General features: G+C 49.8%; 6 protein-coding genes and 1 non-coding gene across 7 annotated transcripts; 3 read left to right on the top strand and 4 right to left on the bottom strand.

The window, feature by feature from the left end:
• Window positions 1-1,055: 1,055 nt before the first annotated feature.
• Window positions 1,056-3,389, top strand: LY79DRAFT_592450 (catalase; the record flags this gene model as incomplete). The annotated part of the gene is made up of 3 exons (XM_060561421.1): window positions 1,056-1,283; window positions 1,338-1,659; window positions 1,711-3,389. 3 exons carry the CDS (start codon window positions 1,056-1,058, stop codon window positions 3,387-3,389), a joined length of 2,229 nt encoding a protein of 742 aa, XP_060411082.1.
• A 274-nt stretch (window positions 3,390-3,663) lies between these two features.
• Window positions 3,664-4,682, bottom strand: LY79DRAFT_692768 (uncharacterized protein; the record flags this gene model as incomplete). The annotated part of the gene is made up of 1 exon (XM_060564771.1): window positions 3,664-4,682. The coding sequence occupies one exon, from the start codon at window positions 4,680-4,682 to the stop codon at window positions 3,720-3,722; it is 963 nt and encodes a 320-aa protein (XP_060411081.1). The 3' UTR covers window positions 3,664-3,719.
• A 909-nt stretch (window positions 4,683-5,591) lies between these two features.
• Window positions 5,592-6,982, top strand: LY79DRAFT_562553 (uncharacterized protein). The gene has a single exon (XM_060558484.1). It carries the CDS (start codon window positions 6,039-6,041, stop codon window positions 6,951-6,953), a length of 915 nt encoding a protein of 304 aa, XP_060411080.1. The 5' UTR covers window positions 5,592-6,038; the 3' UTR covers window positions 6,954-6,982.
• Window positions 6,983-10,675: 3,693 nt separating this feature from the next.
• LY79DRAFT_562548 (mitochondrial carrier domain-containing protein) lies at window positions 10,676-11,970 on the top strand. The gene is made up of 2 exons (XM_060558483.1): window positions 10,676-10,727; window positions 10,797-11,970. The coding sequence occupies exons 1-2, from the start codon at window positions 10,695-10,697 to the stop codon at window positions 11,760-11,762; spliced, it is 999 nt and encodes a 332-aa protein (XP_060411079.1). The 5' UTR covers window positions 10,676-10,694; the 3' UTR covers window positions 11,763-11,970.
• A 377-nt stretch (window positions 11,971-12,347) lies between these two features.
• Window positions 12,348-13,713, bottom strand: LY79DRAFT_592446 (uncharacterized protein; the record flags this gene model as incomplete). The annotated part of the gene is made up of 3 exons (XM_060561420.1): window positions 12,348-12,499; window positions 12,657-13,197; window positions 13,699-13,713. The coding sequence occupies 3 exons, from the start codon at window positions 13,711-13,713 to the stop codon at window positions 12,348-12,350; spliced, it is 708 nt and encodes a 235-aa protein (XP_060411078.1).
• A 306-nt stretch (window positions 13,714-14,019) lies between these two features.
• LY79DRAFT_t200 lies at window positions 14,020-14,092 on the bottom strand. Its single transcript has one exon. It is a non-coding gene; the product is annotated as a tRNA-Lys (tRNA).
• Window positions 14,093-14,675: 583 nt separating this feature from the next.
• LY79DRAFT_592445 (uncharacterized protein) lies at window positions 14,676-15,682 on the bottom strand (the record flags this gene model as incomplete). The annotated part of the gene is made up of 2 exons (XM_060561419.1): window positions 14,676-14,986; window positions 15,040-15,682. The coding sequence occupies 2 exons, from the start codon at window positions 15,680-15,682 to the stop codon at window positions 14,676-14,678; spliced, it is 954 nt and encodes a 317-aa protein (XP_060411077.1).
• Window positions 15,683-19,408: the final 3,726 nt, after the last annotated feature.

Here is a 19,408-nt window from a genome sequence, read left to right as displayed (position 1 = left end):
TTCTCGGCAATCAGAGCCCACATCTCGATCGATGGATTACCGTGCAATGATCTCACCAGTGCTGCAAAATTGTCGAATGAGGTGCCCCTTGTTGCCAATGACCATGTGGAGGAGGAGGGGCATGCCTGCCTTGACCTTTTGAGCTACTAAGTAGGTAGGTACTCCGTAGTGGTAGTACCATAGTAGCGGTACTTTGTAGAAAAGCTTGGGCCATTGAGGGGCAATTGTTCTGCAATCAAGAAAAGGGTACGTACCGTCTGAAGCTTCGGTGAGAGACCCACCCTTCCGCTGGCCGTGGCCCCGACAATGGTGTCTTATTGGCCAACAATGCGTGCTGTACCCACTTACCGGACCATAAGTCCCGCTGTTCGACTACTATGTACTGGCAGGGCAGGCACGAGAGGCATATGTACAGGGAGGGGGGGGGGGGGGGGGGGGGTTGGCACGTTGCTACTTTGGGATGCGGCGACTTGGGGCTCTGACATCAACATGGCGAAATCACGATGTGCCTGCGCTTTCCGTGATCTCTGATGTCTGATCTCTCTGCTCCGGCCAAGCAATCCCGCACCTATTGTTTCCTGCTACCGTCAAGCTCGTCTCTACCACTACACTACCTACGCTCCTCCAGACAGCTACGCTAGCAAGCATTTCATGCCTGCTACGGAGTACGCTATCTCAGGTAGTCCTCCAGATGCCGAGAATGTCCCACCAATGGAGCACCCTGCAGCACGCCCCCGTCCAACCCCGGAGGCGACGACCGTCGTCCTCGACTGTTATGTACCACCATTGCATGCGCTCTACCCATATGGTTGACGTCAGGAATTGTAGGAGATCGACTGCATTCTGCAGCTCGAGCATCGAGGACATGGATCCATCGTTCAACGGCCCAATAGTAGCACTTGTTTTATAAAGACGGGGTCGGCCAGGGTTTGACAACGACGCCCGTTTCTTGAATCTTTGCATCTCGTTCTCCGCTCCTTCCCAAGTCTCAGATTCATATTTCTTGCCTCTATTCTCTCCTTCCCCAAGCCTTTTCACCAATTCTCTACCCCAACATGCCAAACATTCTTCCTGCAACCCTGAAGAAAGCCGGAAACGTCGTCATGGGTCAATCAAACAAGAAGAACGCTCAGCTCGCTGAGAACATGGTCGAGCCTAACCCCAAGGCTCCCATGACCACCGACTTTGGCGCCAAGATCGAGAACACGGATGACTGGCTGAGAGTCACCAGCAACGACAAGACCGGTCCCATGCTTCTCGAGGATGCCATTGCTAGGGAAAAGGTATGCGGTGTCTGTTGTTTTACTTTTTTGCATCATTCTTACTAACATGGCTAGATCCACCGTTTCGACCACGAGAGAATCCCTGAGCGAGTCGTCCACGCAAGAGGTGCCGGTGCTTTTGGTACCTTCAGACTCTTCGAGAGCGCCTCGGATGTGACCAACGCCGGTATCTTGACCGACACCTCTCGCGAGACCCCTCTGTTCCTCCGCTTTTCCACTGTTCTTGGTAGCAGAGGCAGTGCCGACACCGTTCGCGATGTTCGTGGCTTCGCAGTGAAGTTCTACACGGAGGAGGGAAACTGGGATCTTGTTGGAAACAACATCCCCGTTTTCTTCATCCAGGACGCCATGAAGTTCCCCGATGTCATCCACGCAGGCAAGTCGTCATCTTTGCCACCTCTGAGCACATCATGCTGACCAAAACCAGGCAAGCCTGAGCCTCAGCTCGAGTTCCCCCAGGCCCAGTCTGCCCACGACAACTTCTGGGACTTCCAGTATCTGCATACCGAGGCCACCCACATGTTCTGCTGGGCCATGTCCGACCGCACAATTCCCCGCTCCTACAGAATGATGCAGGGTTTCGGAGTCAACACGTATACCCTTATCAACGATAAGGGCGAGCGTCACTTTGTCAAGTTCCATTTCACACCCGAGCTCGGTGTCCACTCCCTCGTTTGGGATGAGGCTCTGAAGCTTGCTGGCCAAGACCCCGACTTCCACCGCAAGGATCTGGCCGAGGCCATTGAGAATGGTGCTTACCCCAAATGGAAGTTCGGTATCCAGGTCCTTCCTGAGTCCAAGGAGCACGACTTCGACTTTGACATTCTCGATGCCACCAAGGTCTGGCCCGAGGAGCAGATCCCCATTCGTTATATCGGAGAGATGGAGCTGAACAAGAACCCCGACGAATACTTCACCCAGACTGAGCAGGTCGCCTTCTGCACGAGCCACGTCGTTCCCGGCATTGGATTTTCCGACGACCCTCTCCTCCAGGGCCGCAACTTTTCTTACTTTGATACCCAAATCACTCGTCTCGGCATCAACTGGCAGGAGCTTCCCATCAACAAGCCCGTATGCCCTGTAATGAACTTCAACAGGGATGGCCAGCACCGCCAGACCATTTCCAAGGGTAACACCAACTACTGGCCCAACCGCCACGAGGCTGTGCCCCCCGCCAACCACTCCAAGGTCTCTGGTGCTTACGTCGACTTTGCGCAGAAGGTGGAGGGCATCAAGCAGCGCACCAAGAGCGCCAAGTTCAAAGACCACTTCAGCCAGGCCCAGCTCTTTTTCAACAGTCTGTCTCCTATTGAGAAGATGCACGCTGCCAACGCTTTCGCCTTCGAGCTGGATCACTGTGAGGACCCCATTGTCTACGAGCGCATGACCCAGCGTCTCGCCGACATCGACCTCGGCTTGGCCCAGACTGTTGCTGAAATGGTTGGTGGCACCAAGCCCGAGAAGGCTGGCCTTGCCAACCACGGAAAGAAGGCCAAGGGTCTCAGCCAGCTGGAATTCATGCCCGAGACACCCACCATCGCGTCGCGTCGCGTGGCCATCATCATCGCCGATGGCTTCGACCCTATCGCCTTCGGCGCTGTTCAGGCTGCAGTCGTTGCTTCCATGGCCACTCCTATGGTGATTGGTACCCGGCGTTCTGAGATCTTCCCCGCAGGGGCACCCAAGACACCCGGTAACGGTGTCAAGCCCGCTCACCACCTTGAGGGTTTCAGATCCACCATGGTTGACGCCATCTTCGTTCCCGGTGGGGAGGAGTCTATCAAGACTTTGACCAAAAACGGCAGAGCCGTCCACTGGATCCGAGAGGCTTTCGGTCATCTCAAGGCCATTGCAGCTACCGGTGAGGGTGTTGACTTCATCCGCACTGCCATCACTCTGCCCGAGGTCACTCTGTCCACCGACAGTACCGTGACACAGAGTTACGGTGTCATCACGATGAAGAAATCCGCGCCCGAGAGCCTCAAGGAGACAGTCAAGATTATCAAGAATGGCAAGGGATTCTTGGAGCAGTTCTTCTACACCATTGCTCAGCATCGCGTGTGGGCTCGTGAGCTTGACGGACTTAGCACTCAGCTTGCATACTAATTTGTTAGTTAACTGGACGGACTGCATAGGCGTTAGGGGCTTCAAGGGAAGACATGAGTATTATCGTAGCCAATTGACCATAACTTTCACACGAAATAATTTGTCCATGATGAGAAATGAGGATCAATTAGCATGCGTGTATCCATTTCCACCCATTTCCACCCATATCCACCCATACTATCCCCATCTGCTGAAGTACAGGATGTTGAGCAATATTCATTTAAGCCCTATATCAAACGTCATGCATGCACAATGGGAAAATGGACCGTTCTGCACACCGGCATAATTATTTATTTAAATATTGGCTTCTACGCTTCATTCTATAACTGATTATGTGCTTGCAGCCGCCGTCGTTGTGGGAGCGGCAGTCGTTACGGCGGTCGTCGGCGCCGCCGTCCCCGACGCCGTCGAGCTTCCGCCGCCGCCGCCGGAACCGCCGCCCTTGACCACGGTCGCCCGCACGACCTGGCCGAGGGTATTGAAAACGATGTTGACGAGGGAGTTGAGCGGGGAGTACTGGAACGTCTTCTGAACGAGGCCGTTGCCGAGATCCTGCTGGTTGCCGGTGAAGGTCATGTTCTGCTGGTAGTTGCCGATGATGGTGCTGAGGGCGGCGCCGCCGGCGCCGGCAACCTCCTGGACGATGTTGCCGAGGTTGTCGATGAGGAAGTTGATCTTGGAGTCGCCGTTGACGATGGAGCCGAGGAGGCCGTCGACGGCGCCGATGACGTCGTCGACGACGTCGCCGACGGTGTCGAGGAGGTTGATGAGCAGGGGGTTGAGGTCGAGGGAGGCGAGGGTGCGGTTGACGATGTCGACGAGGTTGCCGAGGCGGATGACGAGCTCGAGCTCGGCCTCGACGTCGACGATGGTGATGTTGACCTTCTCGATGCCGACCTGGACGCCGGCGTTGATGGTGACGAGCTTGGCGACCTCGGCGGCGAGGTTCACCTCGGCGCTGAGGTTGTCGACGTCGAGCTCGATGCGGCCGACCGAGAGCTCGGGGACCTTGAGGTAGACGTCGGCCGGGGGCGTGGTGGAGGGGCTGGAGGTGGTGCCGCCGCCGCTGCCGCCGCCGCCGCCGCCGCCGCCGCCGTTACCGCCGGTCGTCGTCGTCCCCTGCGTCGCGGTCGACGTCGGCGTCTGTGCTGGTGTTCCCGTGGCCTCGGGCGTCGACGGGGCCGCCGTTTCGGCGGTTGTCGTCGCCTCGGACGCGTCCGTCGCCGTCGGGGTCTGGGCAACGACGAGGGCGACGAAGAGCGCGAGCAGAAGGGAGAGAATGGAGGACCTCATGTCTCAAGACTTGGGGGGCTTTGGGCTAGGTGCTGGAATAAAAGAATGTGTGACGGTGGTAGGCCTTGAAGGAAAGAAAGAGTGGCGATGGGAGCACCAGGTGAGAAGCCTTGAGGGGGGCGAGAGGAACACTGGTGAGCTGCGAGGAGGGGGGGACTGCGCTCGCGGTGGATGGGCTTGCCTGGGGGATATAAGGCGGCATCGTGAGCGATGCGCGCGTTGTATGCCGGGAATCGTCAATTTACCTCGTCCTGGCCATTGCCGCACCCCCCCCCTGCCCCCCTCTCGCGGAGTGCATCCGGATTGTCAAGTCACCCTCATCTCGTCTCCATGTCGCTCGCATATCGGGGGCCTCGTCCGCCGGCTTTTGCATCGAGATCGTCCTTGACTGGGTCTGATGCAATGCGGGCGTACCCCATATCTAGGGCGGGTATTATGCAACGGTTCTGGGTGGGTGGTGTTGTCCTAGTGTTTACAGCCCCCCTTGTTCTCTTTTTCATTTTCTTTTCTGGATGGTCAGTCGACCATTTGCTCATCGAGGACGTCCTTCCACGCCGATGCCTCTCTCTCATAGGAGGAACATGGGCTGTGAGACAGGCAGAAGCCCATGACAGGCTGCAAGCCACCGGACCGAAGCCTGACAAATAGGGGCGGGGAGAGGGGAGGGGCGGGCAACTGCATGTGATGGAATGACAGAAAAACCTTGGAATATTCCATGTTCATACCACGGGTTCTGGGATGGGAAATGAGGATACCGAGCAAACAGTCTCTTGTCCTCATGCATGCATGAGGTATGCATGGGCTTGGTCGTGTTGCATCGGAACCGAACATGATAAACGAGGACGAGGTGAAGGGGGGGAGGGGGGTGGATATGCTTCTGCGTGACTTTCTTTCCCGTGGTAGCCAGTCGGAGGATTCGCCTAGGACGGGGGCGCCGCGTGCGGGGGGCCTTTTGAGCGCGAGACCCGGTCGTTAACGTTGGAAGCGGGAGAGAGATTAGGCCATGTCAGTGGCAGTCCAAGATATCATGCCAAGGGGGGATGGTGTTCTCGATGCAAGTGACAGCCCGGGGCCTTCGTTCTCGTCCTCGTGTCTGGGAATCACACCCCCCTCCCCTCCCATCTCTATCTGTCACTCGTACTACTCATCTCAGCCGGGTTGATAGACCATACTTGATACTTGTATCGTTGGGTTCCGCCCGCCCCCGAACGTCGTCAGACCTCGCTCGTCCCCGCGGCCCTTCCTTCGTCCAGTCAGTCAGTCAGCTAGTCTCAAGCATCACCAAACGGCCTACAACGGCCATTCATTCATTCCTTTTCGAGACTCTTGTCTGCCCCTCCCTTACCTAAAGTCATCATGATGGCCTCTATGGCCACCAGGGCATTCGCCCTCCTCACACTCTCGACGCTCGCCCTGGCGCAGGATGTGCCCAAGGGCGACGGCTACTTCGGCTACGACCTGGAGCGCCGCGGCGACAACGAGTCGGCCGTCTACGAGACGGCCAACACCAAGACGGGCATCGACACGCTTAACCCGATTCCGGACGTGTACCTCAACGCGTCCGTGTCGGTGGGCGAGATCAGCATCGAGGTGCAGAACATCACGGCCAAGGTCAACCTGGACGCCAAGGTGCTGAACCTGCTTCACTTCCAGGCGGGCGTCGACGCGCGCATCGACCGCGTCAAGCTGGGCATCTACAACGTCTCGGCCAAGGTCGAGCTCGAGGCGCGCCTGGAGAACGTGGTCAAGATGGTGGACGACGTGCTCACGAGCATCGACCTGAACCCCGTCATCGCCACGCTCGGCGACACCGTCGGCGACATCGTCAACAGGACGGCCGACGTCGTCGCCGACCCCGTCGAGGACGCCGCCGGCTCGCTCGCGAAGCGCGACCTGACGTACCGCCTCGAGAACAACATCCTCTACTCGGTCAACGACTTCTCGGGCCGGACGCACACGAACCGCGTGCTGGCGCAGAACGGCTCGCTGTACGACGTCTACCTCGACAACAACGGCGACGAGAGCGGCAGGCGGGTCGTCGGCTACTACAGCCGCGACATGACCTTCACCGGCCACAACAAGACCGTCACGGTCGACGGCCGGGTCAAGGAGTTTGAGCTGCAGTACCTGTACGCGCCCTACCCCGGCCTGGAGGCCTTCAGCAACATCTACGTGGACACCACGGGCAGGGTCGCGAGGACCAAGATCGTGGCCGAGGCCGAGGGCGGGGGCACGGCGACGGTGAGCAACGACAACGGCAACGACTGGTAGAAGAAAAAGAAAAGAAGAAAAGAAGAAAAAGACAAAGGGAAAAAAAGAGGGGAGGGGTGTGTGATTGGGGAGCGGAGAGAGCCCATAGAAAGAAAGAAAAAAAAAGTCCGGGATTCAAGGGCTAGCCGGATAAATCGAGAAGTCCATAATCGTATTTTCCCATTCCCTTTCCTTTTTCCCATTGACAAATGACGACTTCCATGTTGTCCCGCAAAAAAAAAAAAGGCGTCAGGCCCAGCATAGTGAGCAATTCCAAACGTTCAAATGTCGTTTAGGAGACGGTCGAGGAGTCTGAGCCAGTCCGAAAGTGGACAGACCTCCGACGGCATGGGCTGTCGGGTCCGAGTATCGCGAATCCGCCTGTGGGACGCGGCCTTAAGATAAGTCATATATTGCCCGGGGAGCTGATTCTCGAGAGTCGAATATTCCTTCTTTTCTCTCTCTTCTGCCACACCCACACACCCACACACACACATAAAGTCTCTCTCTCTCTCTCTCTCTCTCTCTCTCTCTCTCTCTCTCTCTTAGGACACAGTCAAAGCCGCGCCTCACAGGAACTGGATCACACGCCGACGGCCACATGGTATGCGTGATGAAGTGACGTCGAAAGGGTGGGGCTCGAAACCGCTCATATCGCCCGTTAACCTACTCCCCTCCCATTATTATATGCGTACCTAAGCCAAGCCCGGGACTTGATGCTCCGCGCGATGTAGCGCTCAGAGTTTTTCGGGCTGAGCCTTTTCTTTCTCACGGAACCGAACGGGCAGATCATCTGCCAACTCATCCACGGAGCGTACAGCGCACGATGATACCCTGTCCTCTGCTACTCGCCCCCCCCTGACTGGCTCTCAGTGGGAGAGTTGGGGTTGTAATGGGGGTGGATGCAACTGCTATCCGCCCCGTCGAGCGTGTTCAGTCTTTTTGTCGGCCGGATGGAAGATGGCGAGCTTGAGGTGTCGCTGTCAAAAAAAGACATCGATGGTACCGTAGCTTCGTGCCCGTCAAGTAATGGGCCCCTTCCAACGACGACACGTCTTTGCAACTGCGTCTCCCAGTCACGCGTATGTCGTTTGCTTCGCATACATCAGCTCCAGTCGAGCGTCTGAAAATAAACTGCTGCCGAGTTCGGCCGAGTTCGCGTCAACCGCTCCACGTACCGTTGGTGTGAGCAATCACAACGGTGGGACGGCTCAGCCCCTGAGCACCGCCGTGGAGATGCGCCGGTTATGATTCATGTTTTAATCGTGGATCGGCGCTCACAGGCTCCCAGTTGGGCTAGTTCGGAAATTTCAAAACTCGAGGCCACTGCAGGAACCGATTCTGCTAACGGAGCACCCCTGTCTTGGGGCGAGTTGAAGATGCTGAATGGTTCAGACGTATTCACTCTGCCGAACTGGAGTGTGTGTCTGTGGGTGTGAAGTAGTGACAGCGGGCGCTCGTCGAATCGACCCGAGTCGATCCGGCAAGCTGCCCACGCACTAAGGAGGTTAACTATCACGCAGCCGACGACAGAAGCGAGCTACTACACGCATTGTTTTGGCCTCGCGCGGCACCGCACCGCCCGCGGCCTATTGGCCAAACCAGATCTTGACAGACTCTGGGGGTGGTGGTGGTGGTGAGCGTTGGCGCTGCAGGTAGGTGATGCAGAAACCAAGGCAGAGGGAGATTTGCCGAGCCTCCATCACCCCTGCGAACCCCCTTGGGCCTGGCCTTTTGGTGATGCCATGCACGCACGTACAAGGGGAGATAGAGTGCCGGCCTTTTGCATCGAGTGCCTAGCCGGCAATGCGGCCATGCAAGGGCGGTTGGGCGGTCTGGAAGTCCAGGCAGACATGGGATGACCGCATCCCCCTCCTTTTCTCTACGTCAGGATGGTCTGATGTCGTTCCAGTTGAGTTGATTGCGTTCTGGCAATAGGAGAGAGAGTCGGACGTGGACGAGGCATATCAGCCAGAAATCGAACCGGCGCGGCTAGTGTCGTTTCCCCATGATGCTGTCCTAGTTGGACCGCCTGCCCACACATCTCGTCTCATCTGGGGGGAAAGGGGGAACGTCTAACCGGGCGATAGAGTCCTTCGCTTGGCGCCTCTGCTTGCTTCTTCTTCTTTCTTTCTTTTTTCTTTTTAGGGTAGCGGTACTTTCTTTCGGTTGCGGAGTTGATTTCGAAGTGTTGTCATTGGAATGGCATTTTGACGATTGGAAATCGGGGGCCCCGTATTGATGCTACCCTCGGCTAGTCGTTGGCTCAAAAGACCCATCCGTGCTGTGGTGGTTAATGGTGAATGCCTCTGCGGCACGGCATCATGAGTCGCGTTCGAGAGGGGACAATGGGTCTTTTTTACCCATACAAGAGCCCGACAGGTTGCGACAGTGTAACGTGCCCGTATCAGTCTTGGGAACCTTTTGAATAGAGTTCCGGATCTTTTTCGAGGTGGCGATGGTGGTCCCGTCTCTCGTCCCTGTGATGGCGATATGGATAGAACCAGTGTCGGATAGCTACTATAAGCAATGAGAAGGTCGGAGAGGGCAGCCCGGCCGTGGGGGATATATGGGTAAACATGGTGCAAGTGGGTAGCTTGCCAGCTACCCCACCATACCCTCGATTCGATCGGCCGTACTGTTTAGCCCTTGGACATCAACAATACCATAGTCGAAACCCCTGGGCGAGAACTGTCGCTGGGAGGAACCAGGAAGTACAAGGTCCGCATCTACACGGAGCTCGGCAGTGAATACCCCGCCAAGCTGGGGAATCGCTCGGCCTGGTTTTGTCGGACGCTTAAGGCTACCATGAGGCGTGCAAGTCTCGAGAGTCAGATGGACGCCTTCTTCTTCATCAGAATCCCGCTCAACTCCGCGACGTTCCTGTGAGCCCGCATAACGGACCGTTGTCCGATAGTAGGTAATCAGCGAAGATGGTTGTATCTTCCCTCAAGCTGTCCAAAGCCAGCGCGAGAGAAACAAACGACACATTCAGCAAGACTGGCATGGTTTCTTATCTTAACAACTCTATAGAGGGAAAGGGCTAGAAGTGATGTGTTGATAAATTCGATATGCGCTAGTCCGTGGGTCGTCCCCAGCACGTTGTCCAAGAAAGAGCCACATCAACTCGAACAAAATTGCACATGAGCCCTGCGATATGCGAAGAAAAGCCACTCTTGCTAGGAAAAGGCTTTCAATCTCCAGCTTACACACTTTGATTAGAATAAGTATCTCTCTAGAGTTACAGGGGCTATTGAAGTGTTTTTGAGGCGGACATACTTAGTTTGAACATGTCCCGTTGCAACGGCTTCAAGCTCTCGAATGGTATCTGACTGTTTGGAAGCCAGTCCGGGGTTGATATGCCACAACTCTTAGCTTTGCAACTACGCCTAATTGGTAACATCAAAGTCTTCTCTCGTGGAAAAGTCGAGAAAGAAGATATCGGCTTAATTTGAAATCCAAGAAGTTCACTCACGTGGAAGGAAGTGCCCGGCTCGCGTAACTAACAATGCATACGTTCAATACATGATAGGCGTCATTCGACGCGAAGTGTGGACATTACATTAATTAGCAATCGAATTCGTTGGAGTTTAGTCCCGTAGTCTCTGCATTTCACTATCAGAAGCTCGGACTTCCGGGAACCACCGGAGGCACAGGAGGCCGCGGCCGCCGAATCCCTTCTACAACCTCAGGTTGGGATAATCATTCTAGATCAACAGAATTCTCAACCTCGTCATTCTAACTCCGGCTCGACCAACATTCATGTCTCTCACCTCCGGCTCAGAGATATCGCTGGTGCGTACCCGCAAGTCCATATGATAGCTCTGCAATCACGGGTTGGGTCCCGAACTAAACTTTGAACAGGCGGCTGCGATCGCTGCTCTGGGCGTTGATCTCCTGGTCCACCCGATTGACACGTTGATCACTCGCACCCAGTCCCCTGCCTACAGGACGCACTATAAAAACGCCAATGGATCATTCAACCGGTCCCTCTTCCTTGGGCTGTACCAGGGCTTCGGCCCGACCCTGGTCGCCAGCATGCCCTCGGCCGCTGCATTCTTCACTATCTATGAGGGCTTAAAGAAGGCCTCTCGGGACGCCAGAGCAGCGGGCTATCTCCAGGGCGTGCCGTTGCCAGTGCTCCACGGTGCCAGCAGTGCCGCTGCCGACCTCGTGGCCTGCGCCATCATCAACCCGGCGGAGGTTCTGAAACAGAATGCGCAGGTGTATCAGCAAGGCGAAGGGTCGGCGAAACGCCAGTCGCCCACGTTGAAGATGTTGAAAACGTTCATGATGAAGCCGTCAAGGTTGTGGGCTGGCTATACAGCCCTGGCAACAAGCAGTATACCCGGGACCTCCCTGATGTTCCTGCTCTACGAATCTCTGGCGGCGAAGTTGCTGAAAAGGCTGGAGCAGAAGACCAGGCAAGGTCAGGGAAGCATAGCGCAGCAGATCCAGGTTCACACGATGAGTGCAGCACTCGCCGGCGCTTTCTCTTCCTTTCTCTTCGTCCCGGCCGACGTGGTGAAGACGAGGATGAGGCTTGTGGCCGGGGCCCAAGCATCGATCCCCCGTTTATTTCCAACTTCGGTCAGGATCCAAGGCAGTGCGATAACACATGTTGAACATGCCCAACCTCGCGCGCCTCACGGTCCCTTGCGCATGGCACGAGCCGTCTTTCGTACAGAGGGCGTTCGTGGTTTGTTCAGGGGAGGCAGTTTAACCTGCTTGGCCGCTGCTGTCGGGAGTGGCATCGGTATTGGAAGCTACGAAGGCTTCAAGCAATACTTTAGAGGCCCTACGCAAGCACAAGAAGAGCCATTGCTGTAGCCCATTCTCTGAGGGATGGATCATCCTCTTAGACATCTGTAACATTATGTAACTTTAGAGAGCAAACTTCACTCAACTCGGAGATTGCGTTGCTTTCATGGCTTAGAAAACGGACACTTGGTATATTGGTAAGAAGTTCCCGTTCACAAACTCCGGGAGAAGATGAGTTTCTGGGTGGGTTCATCTTGTTGGGGACAGCGGAACGGGTTCGCATTTCTGTAGATTAGATTTGACAAACTCTCAAAGTGTAAGACGATTATCTTTGACCCTGGAATCCCACCTGTACCACATGAATTCAGCAGACACATCTTTCCCGACAAAATACTTCTCAGAACCAAGTCAAGAAACTATGCTACGTAGACACTCTAATCCAAACTCCTGGACAGTATTCCACCCGCGCGTTGGGCAAAATTTGAGAAGAGATTTTCCTGCCAAAAGAGGCTGATGTCTCTACTTGGCCTTGGCATGAGTCCTCGCTGCTGCGGGGAGATGACCCTGAGGTGGCTCAATGCATCTGATCAGGAACTCCAAGTGATCGGTCTACATATCTGCCTCGATCCAACAACACAAGCCGCCTCATCTCAGCTAGGTGTCTGCGTATGGTGCCCTGTTGGCGATTGAGGGGAACGTGGTTAACATCGTTGTGTCGACGTTGCTCGTCCCAGTCCTTCCGCGCTCTTGTGTCGGGGCGAGAGTGTGTGGTCGGTGAGGTATCATGGCTGTTGTAAACTCTCCGACTATTGTGAAAGTCGATTTGGGAAGGGGCCGTACTGCTTTGTGAGATGAACCGATGGTGGTGTTGGACGCGGGTTGCTGGGCTTGGAGACCCCTTTGTCATTGTTGCACCTAACCTCGTTGACTCATTTCGATCTTTCTCGCCCTCCTCCTGTGGACGTGACGTCCCGGCATAGACATTGGAGCCGCTTTGCTGGTCGACGGCGAGCTCGTCGAAAGGTGTGCAGGAAATCAAATGAGGAGGCACCCCGTGTCCGAAAACCATATCCGCCACGCGGACGATCTGGTACGAGATCCAGGTGGTGAAGAATCGGTTCTTGGCGGGTGTGTCTGCGGCATTACTTTCGAGAGCACCCGGGAGATCGGAATCGGGGACATCCGAACAACACCCATTTTGGTTGATGGGAAACTTAGGCAGAAGAGGACGAGTCTGATGCCACCATCTCAACGTCCATAGGAGGCTTAACAGCGCCAGGAGAGTGGCGCTAAAGGCCACCAGGATGGCCCACGCAACAGGCAGACTTCGCTGAGTAGAAAGGAACGCCAGTGTACAGCCGAAGGGAACGCCGATGAACACAAGCAGGATAAAGATGAAAGCGGTGATCGTCCATCGGGTGGTACGCAAGGGTTTGTAGACCCAGGCATGAATATCCCGCTGCCGCATGGTGACGAGTGGAGGGGCGAGAGACCTGGTTCCGGACTCCGTATCTCAGGACGTAAGAGCTGCAATAAAAGTATTCCGATTCTTGTTGTCAATTGATCAGGTCGGGCGGCGGTGATGGAAAGCAAAACTGCAATTGCATTAAGCCAAAGAATACCAGTGTATTTACGTCAGATGAAGTTATGTTCCTAATTCCTCCTCAACTGGTTTTACAGCATGCAACTTGAAGGCCTGTTTCTACTGTCTCTTACAGCCGCATCATGTGTGACACTTTGACTGGGGTATCGGCCTTTGTGTTAATTGTCTCCTTTCACAAAACAACCCCTTTTACACGTCAATACCAGCTATGTCTGGGAGTAGCGAATACCAGAAGATTAGTTTCCCAGTGAGACCCAAACAAAAGAAGAGCACAGTTCAAAACGATAACCTGGCTATATGACGCACTCTGCGACGGGAAACCTAGCAACTTCGGTTCGCTCCAGTATCAGGATCGATGCTGTTGGAAGCGAAAGATGCCATCAACGCCGTACCGTGGAGAACCATCTTCGAGGTCATTCTGGTGCACACGTAAAGACTTCGTATACCTATCGTTTCATACTAATATATCTCAGGAATTGAGTTGCACTATCAATGTTTTTTTTGTTTTTTAGAAATTGAATTGAGAAAAATACCATATCCCGGCAAAAATAAAAATAAAAATAAAAATGTTCATCTAGAGACACATGCACTAAAAGAAGTAGAGTGATGAGAAAAAGCACACACACACACGATCCGCGAATATTATCAGTCGAATACACAACCCAAAAATGCAAAAAGAGAGGAACCCGTAAGAGTGGCTGTACCAATCGCGGTGAGGATTTGAGCCTCACGCGGGGGTCGAACCCGCAACCTTGAGATTAAGAGTCTCACGCTCTACCGATTGAGCTAGCAAGGCGGGTCTTGTTTGTTGACGTAGAACGACAAAATGATACAATATGTACCTCATTCTACTTATTTCTCGACAGAGACTACTGTCCCGGTATAGATTCTTAACTACTCATGTTGACTGTTAGCACTAAAATGCAGAATGCTTCATTTTCTGCATACTAGCGCGCTCATAGAATGTTTGGCCTGCCTTCCCATATGAGTTAGAGCATGGAGTATAGTCTTTTGAAGCATCCCCAGCTAAGCAGAGTCAATAGCTCCATGTTCAATAGCTGTTCTAATTGCTCGCATCTATTAATGGCAGACTCTGCTCTCGGTCTAAGACTCTTGAGCTGTCAACGATAAAATAAGAACCATAATCTGCTTAAAGCTCAGAAAAAGCGTCGGCACGACCTATTTCTTGATACGATCAGTTGCGAAACTCTACAATTGTCGACTATTACGAATAGTTGCACCGTTTGTGCGTGAATCCGGTGCCGGCGCACCTGCATAAGGAAAAGCTTGTATAAAAAAGAATGCGACATGTTCAAACATCCCATAACGCCCCGCTTGTAATTAGTGTAAACCCAGCGTTTTCTTTTCGACAGACACTCCTATCGGTCGCCACCTTTGCCATATAAGTTAACGGGGGCCCCATCGCCTAGTTCGGCCCTTGGTGCCTGTTGCTCCATGCCGTCTAGCTCGCTGACCGGATGCAATTCCACTCCTGCACTGGAATACTGGCTCGGGTGCCGTGGGGTGTGCCCACTGAGGGAGCTCACATTACTGTCCGTGTAGGTAGAGAGATGACGGTCGTCAACAGGCGGTGTACCCGGCTGCTTGAGCGTGAAAAAGGGCGAGTGCGGCGATGATGTGGACTGGTACGAGTTGGGGGCTGCGGTTGTTGCATAGCTGATATGAGATGCTACGCTTGTCAGTTGGTTTGTCTTCGCAAGGATGTCTGTTTCTGAGACTTACCACGTGCAGGGTCGTACAAGGCAGGACTCTGAGGCGTGAAGCCCATATCTGGGTGATGGCTGGGATGTGCGCTTTGAACAGCGGGCTCCCACGCTGGCTCTCTTCTTTCATTTCGCTTCCTGGCATGCCATCCGCATCTCCAGATCACCGTCACAATGATACCAACCAGCACAGCGGCCCCAATGGCGATACCGACGATAGCTCCCGTGGCAAGGCCGCCGCTGCCGGAGGAAGCATTAGGAGTAGAGGTTGGCGACGCCGACGACGAGGATTTGGGTGTAAAGATCGTCCGGTTGACAGCGTCTGGGCTCAGAGTCGTCGCAATAAGGTGGTCCGTCGGGCAGAGGCCGTCGGGCTCTTGACAGGGGTTCGTGGCGCAGCATCCGATGAACGGGATGTTGTTGGTGCATGTGTAGAAAAGCTGGCTGGCAGGCCTTGGGTCGTCGCATCCCTGAGGTGGGATGCTTGCGTATCTGTCCGGGTTGAATGAGGATATCCTCAAATCCTGGGTCGGGCACTTTCCGCTGCCATCGGCGCATGGGTTCGTAGCACAGCAGCCCAAAAACTCGGTCCTATTGCCCTCGCAGATGTAGAAGTCGCCGCCTCGCGGACAGCTTAGACCGAGGCTGGCACTCACAGACATTATGTTGAGCGCTGAGGAAGTGGGTGATGTTTTGTCTGAAACGTTGTCTGCGGCCTCCTCTCGAGTTTCAATGTACTAGGTGTAGAGGAGAAACGGCAACAGTCAAACATTCAACGGGTCCGATACGCATACTCACATTAAGTCAGGACGTACGGTTAAGGATGTATATAAGCGTGGCCAAAGGAGTCTGACAGCGTGCATGCAAGCTTCCATCTGGCAGGTCTTTGCACCGAACAGAGTCGAATGGGGCTGAACTAGCGGCGGATATGTCAGAATGTCAAGCTCCCTAAGCAGATATGTTGAGGCAGACAAATTATGTCCCTGTAAGGCCCATCGCAGGATGTCCCAAATCTAGCACTTGGGCCCACAGCCTCTTTCGAGAGCAGGCTCGCTTGTGATCTGGAGCAGGCTTACAGGCAGCCGAGGCGCAGAGTTTGTCGGCTTATCGGCTACGGAATGACCGGCACAAGCTGGATGGATCTGTTCAACGTGTCGTGCGCTTCATGTGTATGCCTTGAAAGCCTTTTTTTGAGGGGGTTTCAAGTTGCCTCTTGAAAGTTGTCGACACGAGCGTAGGACCGGAGCTGGACATCATGAGACTTTTTTTACGTTGCATGATTCCATAGACACTCTTGAATATAAGACAAGAGGGTCGGAAAGGGCAAAACCGATAGGCTTATTGATTGTCGATGATGCAAAAAGCTGCAGTTCTTCGACCCCCGCATTCCTTTGGGGAGGCTTTGTGGCTTTGCACTTTGAAGGATTGCCTACGGAGGCCTTGGGTGCTCAGGCGAAGGATCAAGGTGGGATAAGCTCTATCAACCCTAATGAGCAAAGCCAAAAATACGAGAGGGTCTGTCATGACCGTGAGATCAGAGCCATCCCGATTGGCAAGTTTTGCTGACACGCTGACATGCTGACAGGATTATGATGGTTGCAGTGTGGGTACACAATTTTGCCTCGCCGTTGGCAGCACAACACCGCGACTCAGCGGTTTCTTGCATATTGTAAAGGCCGGGGCAAGCTCATGAGGGTAATGGACGAAGAACGTCACATGCCAGTATACTGAGCGAACCAGTTGGTAGAGGCGCAGGGCGCACCTTGTTTGCGCCCAAGATGGATATTGTACAATTCTAGAGAATCCCATTTGAGATTGCCCATACACGCAATCTTTCCAAGTCCAGAAGTAGATCTAGTCATTATCTCTATACAAAAGAAGAAGACAAAAAAGAGAGAGATATTGTTAGTAACACCAAGGGATAGGTTAATACAGTTAACTATACGTATTAGTAGTAATTAACAAATAATAAAAATAACTATAGTTCTCTATTATACATAAAAAAAAGAAAGATAATTATTATAGGTTAATTAGTTAAATAACTAACTTATTACCTATAAATCCTTAGAGAATCTATAGCTAAATATCTAAGGATTTACTAGTAATAAGTTATTAGGGTTAACCTAATAACTCTAATATTTATCTATAATAGTTTATATTATAACACTAGTAACTTTCTATAGTACTAGAAATCCCTTATTATTTATATCTAAAAAAATAGCTAAAAAATATAATAAAAATAAAAAGCTAAAAAGTATTTAATACTTTTTACTTATATAGTCTATTATATATAAAAAACCTATTTATTTATCTATATTTCTAACTACCTATTACTAACTAGCTTTTCTAATATATTATTTAGTAATAACTTTATAAATCTATTTACTAGGTTATTACTACTATAAATCTACTATATTTTAAAAATCTTATAGTGTTTATATAACTAGTAAAAGGCTATAATATTTATTATAAGTTACTTCTCTTTTATAGTACTAAGCTTTATAAGGTACTTATAAAGTAAGTATAAGTTAGTATAAAGTATTATAGGTATTTATAGTAGTTTAAGGTAGTTAGTAATTATTATAAAAGTAGTACTAATTATATAGATAATATTAGTACTAGTAACTATTTTATAGACCTTAAAGGTAAGTATACTATATATAACTCTTTTATACTTTATTAAACTAAAGTAAATAATATTACTAGTTAACTTAAAGCTTTTACTATTAGTAGTAGGTTACTTAATAATTTATTTATTAGTAAGAACTATAATAAAGCTAAGTTAAAAGGTAAAGTTATAGTTATTTATAAATAAGTTATTAATAAATATAAAAAGCTTAGTAGTTATAAAGTTAATTAGTAAAAATTATAGGCTATAGTTAAGGTTATTAATTTACTATTTAATTTAGTAGTTTAAAGTTTTAATCTTCTTTACTATAAGTAATTAGTATTAGGTAGTAACTAAATAGTTAAAGTAAGCTTTAGGTTAATAAATAGAAGTAATATATATACTATAGGTATATTACTAGATATAATCTTACTAAGTAGTAGGTAATTTTTTATTAATAAGTTAAAGCTTTTTACCTTAGCCTTTTTAGTAAAAAGTAAACTTACTATTAGTAATAATAAATAATATACTACTATTAAAGGTAATAAAGTTATTAGCTATAAGTAACTACTTAGGTTTTACTATAAAAGTAGCCTTTTAAGCTTCTTCTTTTATAAGTAAAGAATTTACTATCTATAAGGCTAATTATATTATTTATTTATATACTAATTAATCTAAAGTTACTATTATTAGGTAATAATATTAATAAGTAAAGGTTAAAGGTTAATAAATTTATCTAGAGATTCTTTTATAATAGTAGTTATAAGTTACTTACTAGTAGGTTTTTACCTTTATAATACTATATAATAGCTTAGTTACTATTATTATTATATTTACTAAGTAAAGATAGTAAATTTATATAGATAAGTAAATAAAAATAACATAATTTAGTAGTATTATTAATTAAGTATACACTTAGGTAATATTATATAACTAGAGGAGAAATCTATATTAAAGTAGTAAAAAAGTAAAAGTAAAGATTAATTACTAGGCTATTTATTAAATAGTAAGTAACTATACAAGAATTATTTCTTTACTATTATCTATATAGCCTTAGATAATAAGCTATAATTTCTTATAAGGCTATTTATTTTTACCTTTTACTTTATAGACTATATATAATTTAAATATATAGGTGTTACTATAGGATTTCTTATTATAGGTAATAATATAAAATATACTATAGTTAATAAAGGCTTTTATCTTTACTTTATTAGACTCTTTAAAGGGTTTCCTAGGTATAGTAATAATCTTTTTCTTATATAGCTTAATAGTAAGTGTATAGTCTACTTCCTCTTTTATAGTTAAAAACACTATAGTTATAGTAAAGTATATCTTTATAAAGAACATAAGTATTAGGTTCTTTTATAAGTAACTATAATATTATTATAGTAGTTTATTATTAATAATAATAGTATTATATACTTTCCCTTTAGTGTTAAGTATCTTTATAAGGTCTTTTTATATTTATATAATATATATAAGATTATCTTCTGCTTATATAAAGTAGTTAGTAGGTTTATCTAGTATAAGGAGGTCTAGTTAACCTTTCTTTATATAGTAAGGTTTTACTATAGTAATCCTAAAGTTATATAGGCTATAAGGTAAATTAATAGTATAAGTAGTACTATTATTAGTAATAAGGTAAAATAGGCCTTACTAGCTATATTTCTTATACTATATATAAATAAAGGATTAAAAGGGTAAAATAATAGTATTAGTTAAATCTAGGCTATTATATATAGCTAGTGCTTTATAAAACTATTACTTTATATAGATT

This window comes from Colletotrichum navitas, assembly GCF_030913465.1.
Source record: "Colletotrichum navitas strain CBS 125086 chromosome Unknown LY79scaffold_59, whole genome shotgun sequence".
Taxonomy (NCBI): domain Eukaryota; kingdom Fungi; phylum Ascomycota; class Sordariomycetes; order Glomerellales; family Glomerellaceae; genus Colletotrichum; species Colletotrichum navitas.
This window is presented reverse-complemented; position numbering and strand designations above follow the sequence as displayed.

Coding starts and splice junctions, on each gene's coding strand:
- LY79DRAFT_562553 (XM_060558484.1), top strand. CDS start 6,039: ATGATGGCCTCTATGGCCACCAGGGCATTCGCCCTCCTCACACTCTCG.
- LY79DRAFT_562548 (XM_060558483.1), top strand. CDS start 10,695: ATGTCTCTCACCTCCGGCTCAGAGATATCGCTG. Junction 10,728..10,796: donor CCGGCTCAGAGATATCGCTG/GTGCGTACCCGC, acceptor AACTTTGAACAG/GCGGCTGCGATCGCTGCTCT.